At 41.4% G+C, this 1,504-nt stretch overlaps 1 protein-coding gene across 1 annotated transcript; it reads right to left on the bottom strand.

Moving 5' to 3' along the window:
• Positions 1-264: 264 nt before the first annotated feature.
• LOC129960352 (uncharacterized) lies at positions 265-1,029 on the bottom strand. The gene is made up of 2 exons (XM_056073736.1): positions 710-1,029; positions 265-616 (listed from the first exon to the last, which is right to left on the bottom strand). Exons 1-2 carry the CDS (start codon positions 1,027-1,029, stop codon positions 265-267), a joined length of 672 nt encoding a protein of 223 aa, XP_055929711.1.
• Between the last annotated feature and the right edge of the window lie 475 nt (positions 1,030-1,504).

The following is a 1,504-nucleotide window of genomic DNA, read 5'->3' on the forward strand; positions in this document are numbered from 1 at the left end:
AACTTCTAAGATGCTAAAGAATTTTGGAATAAAATTCAAAAACCTGTTACTCCAGGGTTTCAGCTACACTTGATCATCACATTCAACAGAAATTATCCATCATTTTTCATTTCATAGCCATATTTTGAAGAGCACAAGAAAATATCAACCACGCCGATCACTGCGGATCCGAATCCGTTTTAGAGGTGCTCTATGGAATTTAGATCGGGGTTCTGAGTCCAGTTTTTGAAAACCTATTTCATTAAACCGCGTCTGTGCAAGCCTCTATGTGTGAATTGAGCAGTTATCCTGCTGAAAGAGAAATGGGCCTACTTCAAAATATTGCCATAGAGTTGAGAGTACAGCATTGTCCATAATGTCCGCATACATCTCAGAGTTCATGTTTCCTACCACAGAAACTAACGGACCTAGGACAAACCAGGAGAAACACCCCCACACCATTATGCTTCCATCACCAAACTTAACAGTTGGCACAATGCAGTGACTAAAGAAACGTTCGCCTGGCATCCACCACACCCAGACGCGTCCATCAGACCACCAGACTGTAAAGCGAGATTTATCACTCCAAAGAACATGTCCACATGTCCACAGTCCAATGACGGTGAACTCTGCACCACTGCAATCGATGCTTCATATTCTATGGAGTGATGTTCGGCTTGAGCGCGGCTGCTCGACCATGGAATCCTAAGTTTTTTAACTCTCGACAAACAGTCCTGCTGCTAACACTAACGCCTGATGAGCTTTGGAATTCTTGGGAAATAAATTTCCACCAACGAGGACTTGCGATTTTGTTTCACTACCCTTTTCAGAGTTCTTTCGGCCTACCAGTGTTTCACCAAGTTTTTTCGGCCTACCAGTTCGTTTTTCTGCTGTTTCACTGCATCGACGTTTCCACTTAAAAATTACACCATTCACAGTGGATTTAGGCTTCAGTAGAATATTCTCAATTTCACGAACTGATTTCCCACAAAGGTGGCATCCCACTATACTGCCACAATCACACTCACTGGGTTCCTTTGACTTATTCATTGCATTACAAATACATAAATACAACCTGACAAACCACTACTGAAGCTTGTATAGCTTTCGATTACGCATCAAATTGCGTCACCCACCACAACTACTTTATTTAGGGTTTTTTTTTAGGGGTGATACTTTTGGCCATATAGTGTATTAGGTTTTCATCTGTTTCGATCCAAGGAGTGATTCCTTGATGGCCAGAAGCGTGTCTCTGATGACGACTTCAAACGAGCCATAAGACAACGGCCTCAAAATTTTTAGTTTTCAAATTCTCCGGAATATTTATTGATATAATATCTCCGAAGTATGGTCAGTGTTGCTTATACGGCCAATTGGAGGATATAGCGTTAGTTTAAACTTTGGCCGAAAAAGTACTCTATTATCTTAAAGGAAAACTACTAGGATTCTGCTGTAGTGTGCAGCTGAATAGTTCAATAAGCTGTGGTGAGGAAGTCTGTGTTTGCTCATCCTCAAGAGCGGTTAT

Source organism: Argiope bruennichi, chromosome X2, assembly GCF_947563725.1.
Source record: "Argiope bruennichi chromosome X2, qqArgBrue1.1, whole genome shotgun sequence".
NCBI lineage: Eukaryota > Metazoa > Arthropoda > Arachnida > Araneae > Araneidae > Argiope > Argiope bruennichi.

Excerpts from the sequence above, each read along its gene's own strand:
- LOC129960352 (XM_056073736.1), bottom strand. The coding sequence starts at position 1,029 with ATGAATAAGTCAAAGGAACCCAGTGAGTGTGATTGTGGCAGTATAGTG. Across the intron at positions 617-709 it reads TTAGTGTTAGCAGCAGGACT|TGGTGCAGAGTTCACCGTCA; the intron begins GTTTGTCGAGAG and ends CATCGATTGCAG.